This window comes from Cebidichthys violaceus, unplaced genomic scaffold, assembly GCF_023349555.1.
Source record: "Cebidichthys violaceus isolate CVI_PGR_0920_01 unplaced genomic scaffold, fCebVio1.0.p SCAF_7, whole genome shotgun sequence".
NCBI lineage: Eukaryota > Metazoa > Chordata > Actinopteri > Perciformes > Stichaeidae > Cebidichthys > Cebidichthys violaceus.
In genome coordinates, this window is record NW_027176927.1 from 2,913,590 (window position 1) to 2,932,204 (window position 18,615).

General features: G+C 40.0%; 2 protein-coding genes across 3 annotated transcripts; both read right to left on the reverse strand.

Annotated features, from left to right (window-relative positions):
- Positions 1-723: 723 nt before the first annotated feature.
- Positions 724-10,158, reverse strand: csf3r (colony stimulating factor 3 receptor). 2 transcript variants are annotated; one of them, XM_068736251.1, is made up of 17 exons: positions 10,051-10,158; positions 8,004-8,105; positions 7,163-7,237; positions 6,684-6,977; positions 6,247-6,379; positions 5,928-6,094; positions 5,268-5,437; positions 4,462-4,612; positions 4,079-4,161; positions 3,753-3,960; positions 3,455-3,643; positions 3,138-3,239; positions 2,715-2,861; positions 2,496-2,636; positions 2,294-2,390; positions 2,136-2,214; positions 724-1,540 (listed from the first exon to the last, which is right to left on the reverse strand). In XM_068736251.1, exons 3-17 carry the CDS (start codon positions 7,224-7,226, stop codon positions 1,067-1,069), a joined length of 2,499 nt encoding a protein of 832 aa, XP_068592352.1. In that variant the 5' UTR covers positions 7,227-7,237; positions 8,004-8,105; positions 10,051-10,158; the 3' UTR covers positions 724-1,066. The 2 variants fall into 2 exon arrangements, with proteins under 2 accessions (XP_068592352.1, XP_068592351.1); XM_068736250.1 differs by having other exon boundaries at positions 6,684-6,980.
- A 5,817-nt stretch (positions 10,159-15,975) lies between these two features.
- LOC137891460 (uncharacterized) lies at positions 15,976-17,374 on the reverse strand. Its single transcript, XM_068736065.1, has 3 exons — positions 17,320-17,374; positions 17,159-17,217; positions 15,976-17,019 (listed from the first exon to the last, which is right to left on the reverse strand). The coding sequence occupies exons 1-3, from the start codon at positions 17,346-17,348 to the stop codon at positions 16,343-16,345; spliced, it is 765 nt and encodes a 254-aa protein (XP_068592166.1). The 5' UTR covers positions 17,349-17,374; the 3' UTR covers positions 15,976-16,342.
- Positions 17,375-18,615: the final 1,241 nt, after the last annotated feature.

An 18,615-nucleotide genomic window follows, 5' to 3' on the forward strand; every position in this document is an offset into this window, starting at 1 on the left:
TATACGTATATATATATATATATACATATATATACATATATATGTATATATATGTATACATATATACATATATGTATATATGTATATATATTGCAGTTGAAGCTTGTGTGTTGAATTAATGATCCAACATAAAATTGCAAATTACAAAGAGAAAGAGGAGAGAGGAGCTAAATCAAATCAAAATACAATATAATGAAAAGCACAATAGTACAAAGGGGAGTCGTTTAACAAATCTTGTATTTTAATCCCGAGTTTTATATCCAATGCATTTTTATCACGTTTCAGTTTAATATCCATTACCTGCATGTTATAAAATGAAATGGAAATTAAAAGCAGTTTGGGTTTCACTGAAATTTTGGAGTAAACAAATAGTCGTTATGGAATTAAGAGTCCAATTTTACCAACAAAAGATAAGAGTAAATACTGTACTTCCAATTGGATTTCACTGCAGTAATGTCTTTGAGGACCTATTCAAATAAAAAAACTAAATATGGACTAATGCTCTTAAAAAAACATTTCCCAACACCCCAGGCTGATTTGTTGTGTGAACTGATTGTCAGTTTTTACTGGAAATTATTCTGCTTCCATTTTAAATTATATCCATTAGCTACAGAGAACAACTTTTTTTGGCAAGCACGGTTGGTAAATATCAAAAGTAAAGGTATTGTGATGAATAATCAGTCAACAGGAGAATTGTTTCTGTCTTCATACAGTTTCTTTTATTCAAAGAAATAGTTTTAACTCCAAACTTGGCCTAAAAAAGTAATTTTCATTTTTATTTTGATGATATATGTATAACCCCCACGACAAAATCATCTCAACAATATATTTTTTTTCTCCAGTAAAAAAATTTATTTGTTAAAGAGGTGACATATCTACAAAGTGTGGTACGAACAAAGTGTGGACATTATAATCATTAAATATAAAAGTGATTTTAGCATTAAATCTTGCATGCATTTACAGCTATGTGCTCTGCTGAATCAACTTATCACAATCGGCTCATTTCAAACTCAGAACTAGATGAAGATCTTGCAAAGCAGCTACTCTTATAATCACCAAAGTGCTTCTAGACATTTTGAGTATCATTCAAGGATAATGCTCGGAGAAAAGGAAAGTCATCCCACACTATGGCTGGATCTGCCCCTTTTTCAGGTACACAATCATGGGAAGGTCCAAAAAAGCATTGCTCACTCTGCATCCTATCAGTTGCCATGTTATGGTAGCACTTTGGGCTGAAGGACTCTTCAGCCTCCAAGAGGGGCTGGGTGGACTCAGACCGCAGGTAGACATGAGCTGTAGGGCTGTTACATGGACCAGAGAAGACCACAGTAGCGTAAGGAACAGAGTCGCTGTTGGAACCGGAGTAGTCAGGGGTGAATGGTGAACCACAAATGGACTCCCCCAGGTCACTGGTGTTCTCTGCACTGCTTGACCATGGGTCATCGTCCCCTTTGGTTAGTTTCACAGGGAGGTCCAGGAAGCTCAGGTGGGACAGGTACATTGGATTGGGCTCCTCATTGTCCAAGGCAAGATGGGAATCCTGCATAAGGAAAATAAATAAGGCCTGTATTTTGACAAGTATATCACTTAAACATATACGCATACATAAGTATGTTACAAAGCAGAATTTGTGTCTTGTTTACGCGCATGGCTACTTTGGAACAAGCTTTAAATGATGCACTGAAATATAAAGTTGTGGTAACTGGCTGCTAAATGCTCCAATATGATCATCAGGTATTTGCTAACTTTGTCCGTCTGTCTGCTGTTTGGTGATGGGCAGGTGGTGCACAGAGAATTTATCGAAGACTTTTTGCCAAAAAACAGCTGTATGAGCACGTATCGGAGTCTGAGCCTGTGACTGTGTCCACAGCGGAGACTTCAGATGTTTTATTTTGTTGGTTGTTGGGTTGATGAGAGCACTGAGAAAATGTGCGGCTTGTAAAACCAAAACAATGAGTTGAAAGTGGAGGGGAACTGCAGAGCTGGTCATAATTATCTGTGGGTTCATCCTTTTTACCAATTCCGTTCACATTGCTCGTAGTCATTTGATCCATTGTTAAAATAAAATTGAAGCTTTTGAAGTGGGTTATTATTGCACAAAAGCATTTAATGCTGCAAAAGTAAATTGTCTGCACCTGTGTTGATCCTGACGTCCATCTCTTGATGCTGCTATTAGCCGGATCTGGAACAGCAGGCCAAAAACGCCTCTTTAACCTGCAAAAGAAAGAAAAATGTTTTCAGAATAAATGGCACCACAGCTTCACAGCTTAGGTCAGCGTGGCAATGATCTCACCTTTTGTTGTTGGAGAAACAAGTCATGACGATGAAGACAACCATCAGTAACAGTCCAACAACAGACACAGTTACAATTGCCACAACAGCAACTGCATCTGAGAGGAGAGAAAGAAACGTTCTGGATGACATATCTGCTGTGGGAACAGACACTGTCTTAATCTCATGTTTCTAGAAAGCCACTGCTGAATGATAATACGAACCGAAGGATTTCATTTGGAATTCAATTGTTGACCCGTTCAGGCTCCCACCAAACGTGCTAACCATCATAAAAGCTTCATACAGAAGCACATTGTTGAGGTCTCTCAGGATCACTCTCCTCTTTTCCAGGTCAGCGTTCTCAACTGAAAGAAGTGTCACACATCAGGATCAAGTAAAGAAGAAAATGTTTTAGAACAGTTAAATTAAGGTCTTTAACCTACCGTTAATGGGTCCCTTTCTAACACAGTAGAAGACTGTGAACTTCTGGATAATTCCGTTCCTCTGGTCTAATGGTATTTCATCCCAGGTGAGCTCAACATGTGACTTCCAGATCTTTTCAATTTTCAATTTCGGAACCATGGATGGAGCTTAAAAAAATAAATATTGTGAGTGATTATTCCAGCTTTAATAAGTGTTTATGCTCATGATTTGAAATCTTCAGGCCAGCAAAAAAAAAAAAAGTATTCATTTCAATCCACAAGAGGGCATTATTACATCATGTCTCAGCTGTTTCTAATAGATTGCACTGTTTTTGTGAAATCATGTGGCAACCTCTTTTCTCACTTCTTCAAAGTTGAGGCAGCCCAACTCTCACACCCCTGCCTGCTCTCTGTGTGATCCTCTTCGTGTCTTTGGTGACTTACCCTTTTGTCTCGAGTAGGCATTAACAGTCTGAGGAAGGCCGATCCCATCCTTAAACCTCGGATACACAGAGATCCCATAGGGCTTGTAGGGCTCAAAGCTGCCTATTGATGAGAGTGAAGAGGTTAGAGTGTATCAGTGCCCATAAGCTCCTAACAGTGTGTACAGGCAGGGTGTGCACAGGAAAAAGAAGACATTGTATGAGAGTGGATTCTCGGGGTGAAGGATAAACACTAGATTAGGAAAGTCAAATAAAAGTTGAGTAAAATAGGAGGGACATGGATCCCAAAACCTGCAATACAAATACTATAAAACATACCTGTTATAACAAGGAATGTCTGGTTTCTGTCAATTAATTCAAACTGGGTGAAAGAGAGGTCCGTCTGTAACAAAGGTCTCCATTCCACCACAAAACCAGTGAGACTGGAAGACAGCTGGCTTCTCCACTGTACCAGCAGGGATCTGTCATCCTGAGGAATGACTGTGACGTCTGATATCACTGGACGAGCTAAAGACACAAAACACATCATACACATTGTGGGACAATGTATTAATCTGTATCATATTTGAGCTACTTTCTAAACCAGTTCAAGCAGGTTTAAAGTGGTCAATTTTACCTCTAGGAGGGCAAATCCGCACTTCAGTGGGGGGGGATTTCCCCGCTGCATTAACAGCACTCAGGTACACTTTCTTTGTTTTCACGGGAAGCTGGAAAGTACAGTAATTCCCCATTGTAGAGCACACCTTTCCATTTTCACCTGGCAGCTTTTTCACCGAGACAATGTATGACACATTTTTGCCGTTGGCACGAAATTGTTTTGATGGCTAAAAAAAAAAAAAAGTGAGAGGGCATTTTAAAAGCAGACCTCGCACACTCAACAAGAGCTATAACAGAAAATACATCAGCCCGTGACAGGTGTCGAGCAACATGTGATGTGTGTACCTTCCAAAACAAGAGTATGTTGAGTTGTTTGTTCATGTGATCCCCTGATACCCTCATCCACGAGTCTAGGCGCCCAGTGGGAGCTGAAAAGAAAGAGACGGCTGTCAGCTTAGTGGTTCGTCAGAAGCTTGCACTTCTCTCCTCACTCTTTAAAAACTAAAACTTTCCTCTATAAGACAGGTGGCTGTGGACTATGGATTCACTGCCTGAGTGTGCGGCAGAACTCAATACATCAATTCTGCCTGTGCTATAGAGCAAAGCAATGGGAGATGTAGACATGGCATTAGCATATATTGAAAAGACCAGGGAATGGAAGAAAAGGCAATAGATTAGAAAATGTTAGAGTGACTGATTGTGTCACTGTGAATTGATCTGAGCCCTACCACTGTCCAAGGTGACTCCAGAGTGGCTGCTGCTCCATTCACTCCAGGGGCTCTGCTGGTATCTGACTCTAATCTGGGCGAGATATTGAGTCCCATGGAGGAGACGGCACTGGTCCACGGATCTGGTTGTTTTAACCCGGTTCACCAGGATCTATATAATAATAATAATATATAATATATATAATATAATATAATATAATAATATGTAATAGCACTTTAAAAGCAAACAGGTTTCACACTAAAGTGCTTCACAAAGATATGTACGCTTATATTCAACCATTGAGACACATATGTGCATGGAAATAGATAAAACAAGATAAACCCAGGGAATTGGATAAAACAGGTTAAACACACTTTGCAGCCAGCCCACAGGGTGGATCTGAGGGGTCTGGTGGCGCTGTAAGGGATGTGAAGCTCTGAGATATATAGGCAGGGGCGTGAACATGAAGAGATTTGTAGACAGTTAGAAGGTTTTTGATGTTTATCTTGAAATGAACAGGGAGCCATTGTAAGGATGCAAGGATAGGGGTGACATGGTCTTGTTTTTTGGACTTTGTTAATAACCGGGCAGCAGCTATTTTAATTAGTTGTAAACGGGAAATGTTAGCCTGAGAAATGCCTAGATAAAGGGAGTTACAGTAGTCCAGCCTGGATGACATTATGCGTTTGTCTCAGATATACAAATATGACTCCAGGCAAGCACATTATGAAGTTAAAGCATGTGTTATTACTGCATGGCTGCTTATAGCTACTGTGTCAAAAGTTAAAGTTAAGTTTATCTTGACACTGGAATGAATTTTACTCACTGGTTGTTCATTCCATTGGCTGCTGTCAGCAGTCATAAGCCGAACTTCCAGGTTTAGGTGGAAGACAAACATCCAGGACTGATGCTCAGATAAGCTCCAGCTCAGCTTTAGGCAGCCGTACCTTTTAGGCACCGTTTCCATCTTCAGAATCGTTGGTGGGTCAAACTTAGCTGTGACAAAACAGTCAAGAAAGCAAAAGCTGTGATTAAAATGCAATTCATTTTTACTTTTACTTTTTCTAATATGTGTAGAAAAAGTTGATATTAGATGTATTCATTTGTCACAGAGCTAGGCATCAGCTTTTCCAAAAGATAAAAATAGAGGGATCTTTAAAATATCCAGATGGTCATATAACAACACTAAGGAGCCGGTCTGAAGGTGTTTCCAGAATACTAAAAGCCTCTTCTAACCATCTGGATTAAAAATACATATTCCTTAATAAAGATTTTTAACTAATTTCTCAAGTTGCGACCTCATTTCCCAGTCCAAACAAACCAACACTGACTCAAATGACTTCACTTGAGGCAATTTGCCAGATTCGCTAATCTCCTTCTGGAGCCACAAAAGGTTAGCATGTAATACACATCTGCAGTAGTACTCTCCAACAATAGAAACAATCAAATATTTTTTCAACAGATGCATATCTTCTATATTTCTCACCTGCGCCGACAGGTTCCAAAATGATAGGTGCTGATGTTGCTTCTCCAAGTTCATTCACTGCCTTCATATATATCTCCATATCTGAGAAGAGGCCGAAGCCAGAGCGAGGGATGGTGTAACGGTGGACTCCTGGTTGGAGCTCGTAAGTGTGGTTCTCGTTTGAATCCCTGAAATGAAATTAGAATTTGGGAAACGCAGTTTGTGCAAACTCACAGACATACTTTGTCACACTGAACATTCTTGACACAAAATGATGTTTGCGTTCTGGTAAGTGCTTCAGGCTATTCCTGGTAGCTGGCATTTACAGGCAGAATATTACCATATCTCGGTGTGGAGGGAGTACTTTGTGCGCAGGTGGGTCTCCTGCTGCCCAGGGTCCCAGCTACAGGTCAGGGTGTTCGGGGTGGTGAGATTTGTCTGACAGCTGAGGTTTTGTGGTGCTTCTGGCGGATCTATAGAGGAGAAATAACGTGAAAAAGGTTATGAAGTTGTTACATTACATTAGTATCCATCTCCCGATCCATTAACAGGTGTCAGATCTTTTAGATAGGTGGACAAAAAGATATACTTTTAAATGAATTACTTTCGGTTTTACTCTCTATTTCTCTTTCAAAGTCCTCCTTACTTAAAAAGTCTTTTGAACCAAATATTCCCTTTTTTTTTGTTTTTCACTGGTGGATCATGAACAAGCTGTAACGGCAATTTAATTTGATTATAAACGAAGAAACTTGCACAAGAATTCTAAATCGTTCTCACATCCAGCTCTGATCTCCACTCCTCCTACTACTTGAAGAGGAGAGGCCTGGACACAGCAGGTGAGGAACTCCCTGGTGCGATTGAAGCTCGGTATAACAACCTCAGAAATCCTGCCGTTCTCATTGACCACGGGGCTGCTGGGGAGGAAACGATTGCCAAGGCGCCACGTTATGTGAACAGCTTGCCCAACGACCAGAGGGCAGTCGTCTCTGATGACACAGGTGGCTGTGACAGGTGACCCCAAAGGCACCACTGAGCTGGACGTCTGGACCTTGGCACACGGCTGTATGTCGTCTTCTAGCAATGAGAATGAAAATGAATTTAGACGTGCCACGTTGATGAGAATCTTAATTGTAAATGCCCAGCTTTAAATTTAGTTTGGAAGAATCTAAGAGTCAGAAAAAGAAAGGTGTAAAAACAATCGTCTCTGTAAATTTTACATTTAGATTTTCGTCTTCATTCTGAGAGCACACACTCACCATTTTTCGCACCATTCACAAACGCCACGAGCACGACAATCACTGACACTGATGTGGATATCATGACGATAAAACCTGTTGGGCAGCCAAATTGAAATGCATTATTCCTAAATTACAAACTTTCATGCCCTATCAACACAATATTTGAATTGTCGTTTCTTCTGAGCGACACTGTGCGTTGTGTAATGAAAGTATTGAGAGTGATAATGTCCGTCGCTTGAAAAGACATCATCAACGTGGTGTTTCAAGTGTTTGGCATGGCAGGGTGATGTGAGCAAGGATGTGATCTCCATAATGCATAATATTTCAAAAATAAACGGACAGATAGAGAACGCATCCACTGCTTCACAGCGTAATAGTTGAGAGAAACCTGCAGTGCTGCCTGTGTAAGACACATGACGCACTCGTGAATATAAAAATCAACATTTATGACAGCTTGAGTCCACATTTGTGCAAAATTATTGCACAAAATATGTGACATTCTAGCTGTTACACAAATGAAATGTAAATGCTCTGTAGGCAGAATAGATAACTCTCTCCTCTTACACTGTTCTATTAAAGGGATGAGACTCCTCCAAGCAGACAGGAAGGTTTTGATTGCCAGTTGTTAGAAGGTAACCAGCCTTGTTGGGTGTGCGCTCAATAGCTGATTGGTGATGTATAATGAACAGAAGACAGGGGCCTGTAAGCCAAGCAGATGGGAGCAATTCTACAGCATATTAACTCTGATCACAAGTCAACAACCTGGTTCTTAAATTCAAGGATCAGTTGGGACCTCAGCTTAAAAGTGCAGGTGTTAAGTTGAAATTAATTTTGAGGAGTGGGTTTTTGAAATACTCACCATTACACGACTACAAAGCGTTAAAATTCAACAGAACTCTGGTAGCTGGCTCACAAAGCAACACCAACGAGGCACAGACATGCCTTCACAGCATTTCTGTGTCTGTGTGGGAGGAAAGACAAAGCAGTTATTCATCTGGAATCACGTGGAAACAATTAGCTACCCTCTTTACGTATATGAATTAGTTGGTTGATAGACAGAAAGCTGACAAAAGAGTTAATTTATATGTAAAACACCATTTCACGTAGAATCCACTGAGAAACTAACATCAGGTAGTTTGAAGTGGTGTTTCACATGTAAGGCATCCCATGAGAAAACAAAGATTTCACATGTAATATCATATGTAATACATAAGTTCACTTATCGTTTATCACAAACAGCTGTCCGCGTGACAAACCACACATACAGACTTGTGGTTTTTAGACATTTCACAATGTATTTCACAATATATTTCACATATGAAAACATGAGGATATTGAGTTGTTTCAGTGATTTATGAAGCAAAAAATGCTTTAAAAACTTTGCAAAGTTCAATTCAACTTTAAAGGCAAAATTAATTGAGATGATTTGCAATTAGTTTTCCATAAAACCCGCTTCCAAGTATTTTTGGTCCAGAACAATTGTCTACCTTTTGGCAGAAATGTTCAGACTGTCAATTTAGCTGATAAGGTATTGCTTTAATAATTTGAAACTATCACTCAAACTCACAGTCAGATCGCCTCCCTCAGCGCACAACAACATACTATTTGGAGAAGTCCACGTTAAAGCGATGTGAAAGAAATGCAATTTCTCCCTGTTTCTTATCAGCCGTGTGCATAAAGGCCTAAATTTCCACAGCTTTCCTTTCTAGAATTTCTGCTTACCACTAATAGGTAATTGCCTGTGGCTCTGACAAAAGGCAGTCGAGATAGAAAGAGGGAGAGAAGAGATGTGATATTAAATTTCGAGTGTATTTTGTCAACAATCACAATTTGATTCAGGACAGCAAAAAATAATGCTGGATATTTTAGGTGTGTTGGCCTATTTTGTTCCTCATGTATTGATGAAAATGTTATCTGGATTCATGTTGGTGTGTCAGTGAGTCATGTCACTGTGTGTAGAGGTACATTTCACTAGCCAACATATGTTTCCTTTCCCGTTACTGTTGGGGGTTACAAAACGCCCACTATCAGGATTTGGCAATATCCTTGAAACATGTGCAATGACAAACTTGTCACTATTTCCCCTTTTTGGTGATATTTCTCACACTAAGTATTGTGCTTTAACTAAAGGAGTTGATAGGAGTTTTTGTTTTTTTATTTAGTCACCTATCAATCATAGAACAGTTCCTCCAACCTCAGACAGGGTGAGCTTTAGTGTCAGCAGATATAAAAGTCCAACAAGCTAAAAAGGAGGAATGTAACCTGTTTCACATCCCCTTTTTTTAATGGATGACCAGAACATATCTATGTTTTCTTTCACTTAACATGCTATTGTTACTTTCAGAGCAACACTGGCCATTTCGAAGAATGCCACAATCACAAAACAGCTGAAAAAACACACAAAACGATTGTTTTCATAAAAGTAAAGCAAACTTTTTTTTTTTTGTATTATCTTAAAACTCATTAATACGTTTTACATGTTTTCAGCATTAAATTTCAAGTATCTTTACTTTGAGGGTGTTGTCTTATCTTAGAATTCCTCATTAAATCCTTAATCTCTGAAGATCCTCTATATCTGTAGTATTCCATGTTTGTTAAAAATGTACTGGCGTTATTAGACAGGAAACTACAAAGGTTGATAAATGGCACAAGTACAATACAGAACAGGCAAAAAAATAAAATGAAATCTGACTAAGCAAGTGTTGAATTAATAATGAATAATTAAATGAAGTTGAGCGGTCCGTAAAATGGATCAGAATGCAACTCTCCAGCCTGAACCTGTGTCATTCAGAAACAAGTTTTGTGAAGTTTCCCTTTTCAATCTGGCACAAGTACCAAAATGAAAGGAGCGGCAAATCGCTTGATGTGAAGATAAAGGAGAGCCATCAGAGAGGCTTGCCACTCACCACACAGCAGCTGCAGCAGACCCAGAAAGACGAGAGGCTCTCATCAGCCCTGATAGCACTAGATGAAACAGTGTGGCTCAAAGCAGCTCAGACTGGAGGACATGTGTATGTTCGCCAAGCAGCAGCAGCAGCAACATCCTTGTTTTGAATTTGTGAAACTCCACTATTTTCCAGGAAGAAACACATGACTGATGGGGCCCAGTTACGGGTAGAAACAAAGTGGGGTGTTTAAAGCTGGGTCATTCTCGAAAGAAAAGAGTTAATTTATGTTTTGTTAAACCTTTATTTTCCAGGATAATCCCCTTGAAATTTTAAATCCCTTTTCTAAGGGAGTCCTGGCCAAGACTGCAGCATGAAAGTTTCACACATAAATGCACAAATAACAGACTTAAAGACAAAACTGAAAAAAAGTTAAAAACAACAATTTCACATAAAAGAGACAATTAACAAAAAAAAGCAAATTAATCATAAGTACAAGCATATCCAGTGTTCAAATAGTCCTTTAATCCTGTTTTTAAAATTGTGCATATAAATAATCTAGTCTAAAATATCTGTAGCTCACACCAGACATTTTTTATAGGCAAATGAATCAACCTTGGACAAATTAGTTTTTTTTTTTACAAGTGATATCGGTTTATTTATTCCTATATTATATATTGCATTTGTGATTGCTGATGGAGTAATAAGAACAGTCCTTACAACTCAATTTGAAGCAATTTAATGTAATCTCTAGACAGACGAGGTGTCTGGCCTTGTATGAGAGAACGGAGGTACTTCAACTCTACTTGACGGTCTTTTTTCCCACCAGGTGTTAATATGGCGGCTATCAAACACCCTATGATAAGACTCCAGGGAGCCGTCTTGAGGAATGGAGTAAGTCGGGTTCAGACTGACCCCTCAGTGTTGAGTGTGACCTATGAAGTAACGGATCTGCTGTATCAAAACGCAGTCATCTCCCTCTGTGAGCCTGTCCAAGCTTTTGTCAGCAGGGTAATAGAACAAGCTTCTTAAATGGGATTGTAAACTGTGCCTTGACCCCCCAAGGGCACTTCAAACTACTTGCCATATCAGGTTTATTAGCTTATTAAATTGTAAAATGATTCGCTGAGACCTCATTTAAAATGGTGCACAAGGCAAGCCAGTGAGCTCACCCACTCAACTTTTAATCTCACGGCTCGGCATCCCGCTCGGTCACTCCGCCGCTCTCAAAAACATAATGGAAGCTAACTGTTAATCAAGAGGCGCTGGAGGAGGAATTAAATGCACACAGGGGTAGGTTTGTGAATGGGAATCAACAGGAGAAAAGAAAAGCATGCACTAATTAAAAGTACATTAACTGGTTATCATGCGTTGACATATTTTGCTTGATCTTTTTTTCCTAATTGGCAGTAATGAACAAAGCGCTCTCCATCTATTGGGTATTACATACTACGTTTCAGTGAGCAGTAAAATTAGCTGAGGGCCTGCAAGCTAAGTTGAGCTGATGACGCTTTGCTAGGTTTGATTACGGTTCTTGTACTGTACTTAATAGAACGCTGTCTCCTCTTTAGATTGTTATTCACATTAGAGATGTGACTAACCCCAAATTAGTCACTACTGGGAATATCCTCTAAAATCTATGTCCTATTATACAGATAATTACAGTAGATAACTGCAATCACAACTGCTGTAATCACGACATCTGCTATTAATGGAAGCTTATATTCAAATCTAAAAATGTTTAAGGCCCGGTGCCTTCTGATGAAACATCCTACTGCTCTACTCAACCCCATAAGTCAAAATCAATATACTGCAGCCAAGGTTTAAGAGTAAAGTTTTGAGTTCTGAAAGTGTTCTCAAATCAGTCCTTTAATCTCCAACTATGAGTCAGAGATATTTATGTGCTTTTAAATACTTAATACCTGCCTCACAGCTTACAACAACGTTTGAGTGCTTTAGTGCGTTATTAGGTGCAACGAAGAACAATCTAAATTGTACAACAGCCTGTTTAAATTGGGGCTTATAGCTTTCATGTGTAAATGTGTCTCAATCAATTGAACAAAATTGAATTTCTTGAGTGCACCAATTTAAGAAGGAAATGTTTTTTTTTTTTATGTAAAGCTCAACACAAAAGTCAAGCGAGAATTCAAAGTATAAAAACATAACGGAATATAATAAAGTAAGGCTCTCAGGCATTCTGTAGTGCTCTCAAATATGTATTTTCCTGTAGATCCAACTTTTCCTATAATGTAATCTCTGTTTAGTCAACACCAGCGTAGGCATGATTTACTTTTCTCTCCTCTTTTGTGTGTTTTGTTTTGAGGAATTATTCTCTATAAAAGTCCATATAGCATCTAATCACATCAATAAGATATCAATACATTTTAATGACTTTAATAGCTTATGTGTTTGATGGTCAAAACTTTCTGCACATTCAAAACGAACCCCACATATGTGTTTTCTGAGATTGCATGTTTTACTTGAAAAAAGTTGTAGTATTTTGATAATAAAGCTGCAATTTAATGAGAATAAAGTCATAGTATAATAAGAAAAAAATCAACCTGCCCAAAAGTCTGCTGTGCCATTATGAACTTCACAACCTACTTCTTCTTCTCCTTTGGTTTTACTGGAGGACTACATAACGCACCAATGACACGATAAAGGCCTTTGAACCTGTAAGTGTTTGTCCCGTCTCTGACCGACAATTTCTCAAAATCTAATGTTGAGAGCTAAACATAATTTCATAAAATAACAGCAGACCTAATACATAAATAATCATTATTTTTCGAGTTGCTAAGATGAAATTTAGGTGTGCTTGAGCATCCCTTAAAGGAGTCTAACATTGCTAATGATGCAAGCTAACTCGCTTGAGAGTAATTTTTGATATTTTAATAAAAAAAAGTGAACCAAAAACCCCAAAACCCCGAAAAGTCAGGGACTACCATAACAATAGAGATATTCAAGTCTGGACCAAAGCGGTGGACTGACTAACTGAATTCATACAGACTTCTGAAACTGTATTCAGCAGTGAAGGCTCAGACATTTTCTCTACTAGCTGCCCACATGATCAAAAACCCCCAGATGGAGCGACCATATGTCCTGAGAAGTGACAGTGTGGAAGGTGCATGTCCCCGTCACCGCTGTTCTAATCACATGTGTACGGATGCTGTTTGCATATGTGCTCAACAAAGTGCCCTGCCATATGCATTTTATTCAGATGAATGTAACCTATCTATTGTAATGTGTGTCTAAGAATTATCATATAAGACAAATTCTGATTAGAATCACAATCATTTGTACTGTATTCAATATACATATTATAAATATATACATATTTTAACATTGACGCTAGACGACACGTAATGCGTGAACATACACCTGAGTTGTGTTTTTGGTTGAGCTAGACAGTGAGAGAGAGAGAGAGAGAGAGAGAGAGAGAGAGAGAGAGAGAGAGAGAGAGAGAGGAAAGGGGTAAGTCAAGTGCCGACTCACGCTCCGGCTCCTTACATGCACCCAATCCACTCCTATCTAGTACCTGTCACACGCTGGCTGCAAAATGGAATTGACTATCGATTTCCTTCTTACCACAGGTCAGTTGCGCTGGCAGGATATAGTGGGCTCACAGAGAGCCACAAGAGGAGAGGAGAGGAACACCAGGAGGAAACGCACACAGAACACAAAACTCACACAAGAACAAATACACGTTCTTATTAACCACCACTGTCTGGGATAGTGTAAAGGGAGACAGCAAAGGTTTCTTAAAAAAGAAGTGTGTGTGTGTGTGTGTTACGCCAAGTATGGACTGAGGACGTGGCAGAGCTTTGCTCAACTGTGGTGGGATTTGTTTTGTGAGGCAGAGAAAGTTAAACAAGCGTATGTGTGAGATGTTGCGAGGCATTCCATATTTGCATGCTAGATTGTGTCAAACTGACACAGAGGGATTCATAACTTTTTAAAGTAAAGCTACAGGTTATTACCAGCTGTGACAGTTGGAATTGTTTTCACTTTGCTAGACAGTGTGTGCGTGTGAGTGTGTGTCATCATGTTGAGATGTGGTCCTAGAGAGGGAACTACCACAGAGGCGGTTTTGAGTACTTCTGTAGACCAATTTCGTCAACGTGATTGCGACGCAACTGTGCTAAATGCACCCAGGGAACTTTACAGATGATGAGCAGGGGTATGAAAAGATGGTGAAAATAACCATTGATATTTGTCAGAGCACAAAGGCTACTATTGATGTTTGAAGTGACAAAAGCACTGCCCTTCCTCTCCGATGAAGTAGTCAGGGTTGTTTTGGGCTTGAACCCTTGGGTGCATTTTGTTGAACAGAAATGAAAGAATAGAGCTGAACTACAACTTACAGTGGTTCATAATATTTACACTCACAAAAACCACCAAATCATGGCTTGTGAGAAGGTTGGAAATGTAATGAGTACCATCCTAGTTATGTTATATTTTAGCGCTCAAATGTTACAGATAAATATAATTTACTGCTGCTCATTCCTAGATCTGCTGAGTAAAGCTGCCAAAATAACCATAAAGTAAAATCAAAACCCTTCGAAGCATTAACAAAAGGTATTCCTAGTACACATCATAGTAACACTTGTGTATGCATTTTAAAATTACTCTACAGGTATAAATAATATTCTGTCTACCATGCGCACATCAATGTAGTTCTTATTTTTCTCCAACTAAACCGACGCTAATATGGACAAACTGTCACTCCCTCTGTCATGTGAAGACACTGTTTTCTAGGCTAACTGCTCTCCATGAGATATGTGCCGTCAACCATCTTATCTGTCAGTATAAAAGTTGAGTTAAACTAGATAACTGCAAGGGAGAGGTTCTGATCTAAAGAGGTGTCAGACTTATTTGTCACTTTATGCTAATAACCCTTCCATCTTGCATGTTTTGACATTAACCCAGCGAGCTGCTGGCGATGTACGCTTAAAGAAAGTGCAGGTGCATCTCAAGTTGCTTCAACCCACACGTTTGTACACAGCAGATTCTCCTACTTGCTGGCTTTCACCGTCCATTTTTAAACCGTACAAGGGGTCATTAAGTCATTGATCGAAGGTAAGGAGGCGAACAACTGCAGGATGTAATGGGAAATGTGTGTGCGTGCAGCAAACGGGAACTGTGAGGCCCAGCTTGAAGGGTTACTATCTCTCCATGTACTTAGTGTGTGATGCTCAGAGATCAACATTATTTATGCAAGACATTCTGCTTCTAGGTTCTGAATACTGCCTGACATTACCAAAATGTGTGGTCTCCAGGTGGGATTCAAGCCAGCTGCCTGCAGCTGCTTAACATCTTTTTTTTTCCTGCCCAACCTGGCATCTTGTATGATGTATGGCTACTCTTCGCAGCTCCCCTTAAACTGTTGATTGCGTTACTTTGTTCTGTCACTCATTTCCTTATATGCGTTCTGGATGAGCACTCATAACAGAGTCCTTTTGACACACTCACTCACTCAAAGCCAAGGGGTTGACATATGAAGGGTTTCTTCAATTAATCTTGTCTAGAAAATACATCTGTGTTTCTAGGTCCTGCTCTCCTTTGGTAAAATAATGAGTATTAAAAAAAAAAAAAAAAAAAAAAAACATTTTGCTGAGATGGTTACACAAGTTCTAAATCCAAGGTTACATTTTAGAACCTCAGTGTCTCCATTTGAAATACCAGACAACCAGTGAAACATCACAGCATCATTGAAAGCCCAAGATTATTTGGAGACATTAGCATAACCACTAGTAGTACTTGCAAACAGCAGCTTGTAAACAGATTAGGGCATTTGTCACAAGCTGACCTTCTGTTAAGCAGCACCTGTGTTCAACAATGTGAGCCAAAGGGATAACTACCCATTAGAACCAACAGAGGGCACTCTGGTAACATCCAGACCTCAGCAACACATTTATGATGGGGTGGATGGAAAGAGGCACTGAGAAATACAACCATTAGTCATTTTATATTCGAGAGAGAGAGAAAATGTCTTTTTAGAGTTACAGGTGAGGAAGCAACAACGCAGGAGCTTGCACACAAATAAGTTGGACAGTTTTATTTTTTTTTCTTCAATCAAAAAGGTTTCGAGAAACCCAAACTATACAAATACATTCTGAAATCACATTCCTCATCCTTCACAAAATGCTTGCTTCTTAACTTTAACAACTCTTCACAAGGACACCATTTGACAAGACAGCCAAGCTATGTGTCAGAGCCTTTAGCTCACTGAAGTCTAACTGGACCCGATTTTGCTTTTTATCAGACGTCTCAGAACAGGGTTACCTTGAAAGAATTGTTTGACATTGAGGTGTCTCTACAGGGGATGAGCAAGACGGCCAGAGAACCCAATCCTTTCTGGTCTACCAACAGCAAGGTTTTGGCTGGACGTCGCTCCGTTGGTGAAGCCAGATGAACGGAGGACAGGGACCTGTCTTACCCGGCCATATCCAGTTAGAACGCTCGGGTAAGCGCCGTGACCCCTGCTTTGGGGCAGGGGGAGCCCACTCAGAGACATGTCACGTCTATTTGGGACAAACTCGTCAACAACACTGTCGTGCTCATTGTGGACAAACGAGAGCGGCTTGTTGCGACCTCGGGGATCCCAATTCACAAGGTCTGGCTGGCCCGGGGCTTCAGCCAGAGTTGGAGGGGCAACATGCTTGACCTCCTCAAAATTGGACTTGCGGTTAAAAACCGAGCGTCCTCTGGGAAGGCTGAGCACTCGCTCGGAGGCGTATTCACTTTGAACTGGACTGCGAGTGCCATGCCGAGTCCTAGAGTGCGTTTGTTTATGTATTCTGTCATCTAGGGATCTCACGTCTTGTTGACTTCGTTTGTGGGAGGCCATGTTAGGTTCAGTCTCATCAAGTTTCTTGTAAGGTTGAGGTCTGAACGGCATCATGCTGGGGTGCATCCCACGGCGAGCTGGTCCAGAGAGATAAGGGGCTCCATGGACTCCAGGATAATCCAAACCCAGGGCAGCTGCACGAGCTGCAACAGAACAACATGCAGAAGTATTGATAAAATGTATTTATTCTGTGTGTGCCGTTTCATCGTTCTGAATTTCAAATAAACCCGCTAATGGGTAATTATAAGAGAGTAGGAACATCAATCGAAGCACACTACATACCTCTGGCTGTTTTGGCACAATACACACCTCCAGCTGACACAGAGTGAAGCACAACAGCGCTGCAAAAGACAACAAAACACTGAAAGACAAACAGCACAGCACTGAGAAGCTATGGTTGTTTTTTTTCATTTAACCACAGGACACATCAAGTTTTAAAATACCTGAGAAAGAACACCAGTGGTACACTCATCCCTGCAGTTATGGCAGCATAGACTCCTCAGCAACACAATTACTGTAAACACTTGCCACTCTTGACTTCTTTTGTAGCCACTCTGACTGCCCAAAACCTCACTCTGGCTTGATTTAGTAATTACAGACAGCTGGTTGTCATAGAGACCAAACCTCAACCACTGAATCCAGTCAGCCACTGGCAAATTGCTTCATTACAGGCAATTAGTTAAAATGCTTGCTTGAAGCAGAATTTGGCAAAACAAGAATTTTTTTTTTGTTATTTTTCCTTTTTCGTGAAACATTTGAAAACATGTCCGTGTGAGCAGGGATGAGTCATGCCAATATTTATGGTTCAGTGCAATTTTGTAATCTCTGCAGAGGAAAAGGAAAAAGGAAAAAGGAAAAAGACGCGTCTATAGGTGCGAGTAAAAGCCGATATTATCTATTCTGCAGTCCTAGCATAATTAACAACATCACCTCAGAAATTTTAATTACCTGAACAGGTAGCTAATTACAACTTCTAAATCACCAGGCCTAAAACCCTGATAATGATATCACATTTCTGCAGGATTACCATAACCACCACAAATTTAAAATTATCTCATTAAGCTTGACCTCTTTTATCAAACGGTTCAAGGAACACAGAAAGCATTTGAAAGCAAAGGTAAAGCAGAAACAGTGGGTGTTTTTTTTATTTTGTTTAGCATAAACATGTACAGTTCAAGACTAATTGCAATAAAAAGCACAGTCGCTTTACTTTGAAAGAGGAAGGAGCACAGCTTGTATTCTTGCAGCTGGGTATGCCTGAGCCAACAATGAAGCAGCTGAGAGTCGTGGAAGCATTTAATAATTCACTCAAATTATTTCTGTCAGGACTGACAAGCTAAACGGAGACTTGATTTAATTCTGTAATTGCACGTTCACCTTTACCCTGAGGCCTGAGCTTTATTTGAAGTGTGGCACGGCAAGTAATGGAATTTAAATTACAGGTGATGTGAGACCAAAGATGTGAACGCCCGCTTGACCAAGGAGCTCCTGTTATTTCCCCAACCACAATGTCACCCTGCCAAAATCAACCTACAGACCCAATCCTCTTGGAAGGACATCTGTTGTTTAGGGTGGACTCTTGAAGTTTGCTATTTGACTTCCGTACAGTGCACAGTCCTGATAAACACACAGCCCCACATATTCAAACTGTCTGATAAACACTGGTGGCGGCGGCGTGTCCAGCAGCAACGTGACTGTACTTTGCTTGGAGCTGGCCGACATTTCTCGGAACACTACAG

What these genes read in the sequence shown, in the direction of transcription:
- LOC137891460 (XM_068736065.1), bottom strand. Translation starts at nt 17,348, where the DNA reads ATGAGTGTACCACTGGTGTTCTTTCTCAG. An exon ending in CCACTGGTGTTCTTTCTCAG is followed by an intron (nt 17,218 to 17,319) that starts GTATTTTAAAAC and finishes TGTCTTTTGCAG; the next exon opens with CGCTGTTGTGCTTCACTCTG. An exon ending in TTGTGCCAAAACAGCCAGAG is followed by an intron (nt 17,020 to 17,158) that starts GTATGTAGTGTG and finishes GTTCTGTTGCAG; the next exon opens with CTCGTGCAGCTGCCCTGGGT.
- csf3r (XM_068736250.1), bottom strand. Translation starts at nt 7,226, where the DNA reads ATGATATCCACATCAGTGTCAGTGATTGTCGTGCTCGTGGCGTTTGTG. An exon ending in TCCCTCCACACCGAGATATG is followed by an intron (nt 6,095 to 6,246) that starts GTAATATTCTGC and finishes ATTTCATTTCAG; the next exon opens with GGATTCAAACGAGAACCACA. An exon ending in GCCAATGGAATGAACAACCA is followed by an intron (nt 4,613 to 5,267) that starts GTGAGTAAAATT and finishes ATTATTATATAG; the next exon opens with ATCCTGGTGAACCGGGTTAA.